Raw genomic sequence first — 3,173 nt, 5'->3', positions numbered from 1 at the left:
TCAGTTTGTGCCATACCACTTGTGAAATGGTGCCAAAGTTTTTCATGGCGGGGAAATCATATATAGCTAACATTTACCATTTTCAGTGGGGGTCCCTTTGTGTTTCTCTTTCAAAACGTGAAATATAGCTGTTTGCAAATGACGTCAGTATATATCCTCCTATTAAAATTCAAATACATATTTGTCCGCAAGTTTAGATCACATTTTGGGAATTTCGCATGCCAGAACGACGAAATACAGCTTTAAAAGCGACTGTCAGTGTTACTATTAAAAACCGGCCGACTTTCACCCAAAACACTTTGGAAACAATAGTCAGTTCGAAAATTGTCCGTCCCTCCTCGCAATACATAAGTTGACGTGACTACAGACTGAAGCGTTGACCGAAGACTGTCCAAAGTTGACTTGCCCTCAACACCCGATATATATATATATATATATATATATATATATATATATATATATATATATATATATATATATATATATACATTGTATACATTTTGTGTATATATATATATATATATATATATATATTATATATATATTTACGATATGAAAAGAACTAAATCTGTATGAAAAATGTTGTGCGAGACTAACGAATATTTTCAGTATTGAATACTTTATTATTTGAATAATTCTAGTTTGTCTCTTACAATGCTGAAGTTGTTTCTCAAGTTGAAGTTGGTCCACCACCAATTGTTTCTTTATAAGAAGTAGTTCCAGTCGAAGCTCACGTTGCACCGTTCAAGGAACGTCATGGAAACATGTTCTATGGTGCGTCACTGCAACAGCAATATGCTGTCAGAGACATAAAGAGAGAATCTCTTACAACGATTGCACATTTGCGAATTATAAACGTCACCTTGAAGATGGCGGTCTGTCCGGCTGATGGTTTGTTTGTTCGTTTGTTTGTTTGTGTGTTTGTTTGTTTGTCTCTGTCTATCTGTCTCTGTAAGTCTGTCTGCCTGCCTGTCTCTGTCTCTCTCTCTCTGCATGTGTATGTATGTATATATGTATGTATGTATGTATGTATGTATGTATGTATGTAACTATGTATTTTTGTATGTATGTATGTATTTACATACGTAACCAGCTATGTATGAAGTATGCTAAATTAATAGACAATAGATGGACAGACAGACAGATAGATCTATGTGTAAAACCTGATTGTTTAATCGATTGATTGATTTATTGATTGATAAAGTATCTATATATTGTGATTGATTCATTGATCGACCGACTAAAACAAACTTAAAACTTTCTCGTTGATCTCATACTAATCACTTTATGAGTAATTATGTATCTCATTGCTCAATTATTCCTTGGTTCGCATTGTGATGTTCGGTGGAAAATTCTTTTAATGATGAAATCGGGTGATCAGCTCTGCGCGAAATTTTTCTTTGGTTTTGTTTTACATATTAGTCCACGATGGTTCTGTTTATGTTAGAGGAAAATGAATTTTCTTATAGACACACGTGAAAATGCAGGTCCTCATGAGAGATGAAAGAAAGCTCTACACTTACTATCAAATTCACAGATGTATCCCTTTATTCGATGATTGCAATATTCATCATCCCACAAACCATCGTGACCGAATCTGTACCTGAGTCAAAGGAAATCAAATATATCCAACAGTGTCAAGGTCAACATTACATGCCAAACGCTTAGTGCTTTACGTGTATATTATTATTGTGGCCATTAATTATTTGCCTTGGCCACATCGATGTAAAGAGCTAATATCGAAATATTTTTCATACTTGAAAAATCATAATATATCAACTTAATTTGCAGTCAAATTTATAGAGAGCCCTAAAGCACAACATACCACACCAAAGCAAAGCAAAGCAAAGGGCTCATCAAAATTTTCATGACTACAATTTTTCAACTTTCGATAATAATCACACAATAAAAGCAAACACTACTTTTAGAAATGCGATTCTGTGACAATTATATAACCGGCGAAAATGTTGAATCAACTAAGACTAAAGATACATGATAACGATGAGTTAAAACTAACATACGGCTCTCCTCTAGCAGAAACTATGAAGAAGACAACTCGAGCTCTTCACTTTTCACAGTATCATCATTGGTAGCTAATGTAGTTTTTGCTGGGTCCCCCTTCTTGCTATTCCATTGACAATAATCTTACACAATAACAAACCGTCGAAATAAAGATTTTGCCGGAAAAGATAATGTTTGTATGTAAATCGCCGTTAAACCTTTTCGCTGCTTTTTGGCGCTCGTCCTGATATGGAGATAAAATGTTATAGTAAACGCCTTTTGGCTTCATATGTGTTGTACTTACCAAAGCTGTACATAGTCCTGCCCATTAGGATCGTGTTTCGTGTTGTTGTTTGGTTCACCTGGAGCCCAGTTTTCAAAGTCACCAGGGCAGATGACGTTTCCATTGCCCCAAACAAATTTGCCTTCCTCGTCAGCATCGGTAAGGCCAATGAAGAATCCATATGATGGCTTGTTGATGCAGGGAGGTCCATCAAGCTCTTGGTTGGAGATGAAGGTCCTAACCATGGTGTCAATTTCCTCGGTATCTAAGTTGGCAAGGGTACCATTATGTGCAGCACATTGAGCCTGAGCATACTGATAGTATGTTAATCCACCTTCGTTGGCATCTTCAGGCATTTCACAGTTCACCTCGTACCTCTTACATACACAGAAATGAGCTGAAAGCAAGAATATTAATAAAGAATAGGCTTCTCATGATCTAGAATGAACATTTGAATGGCGAAAAGTAGCCTACATGTATGCTCGCATTGTATTTTCGTATATTCCACTGTAAATTACGCCCGCTTTCCTACTGTCCTATATACCTGACATCAATAGGATAACGCCACAGTCTTTCATTGTTGGCAAAGTTTATTTCAGATTGTCAGGAGAATATTTTAAAAGAATAAGAAATTTATACTCACGTACGCAGTCCTGTGCGGCAAATTATAAAAGAAATAAGACGTAGACATTGGAATTTTCATCGTTTCAGTGCGAATATCGACAGTTTTATCCATGTTGTTTACTGTGAGAAATGTAGCTAAATGTACTCCTAATAACCATTACTTGCAAAAACCTAACCAAAGCTGACAAAATGCTAAGGGAGAAAATGTTGACATATATGTTACACTACCTCTGCTGCAGCAGAAACCACTCCGGAAAAGAAGACG

General features: G+C 36.0%; 1 protein-coding gene across 1 annotated transcript; it reads right to left on the bottom strand.

Annotated features, from left to right (window-relative positions):
* Positions 1 to 606: 606 nt before the first annotated feature.
* Positions 607 to 2,702, bottom strand: LOC139134294 (collectin-10-like). The gene is made up of 3 exons (XM_070701186.1): positions 2,306 to 2,702; positions 1,524 to 1,603; positions 607 to 798 (listed from the first exon to the last, which is right to left on the bottom strand). The coding sequence occupies exons 1-3, from the start codon at positions 2,638 to 2,640 to the stop codon at positions 770 to 772; spliced, it is 444 nt and encodes a 147-aa protein (XP_070557287.1). The 5' UTR covers positions 2,641 to 2,702; the 3' UTR covers positions 607 to 769.
* Positions 2,703 to 3,173: the final 471 nt, after the last annotated feature.

The sequence above is a fragment of the Ptychodera flava genome, chromosome 6, assembly GCF_041260155.1.
Source record: "Ptychodera flava strain L36383 chromosome 6, AS_Pfla_20210202, whole genome shotgun sequence".
Lineage (NCBI taxonomy): Eukaryota > Metazoa > Hemichordata > Enteropneusta > Ptychoderidae > Ptychodera > Ptychodera flava.
The sequence above is the reverse complement of the archived record's forward strand: the minus strand, read 5'-3'. Positions and strand labels throughout refer to the sequence as shown.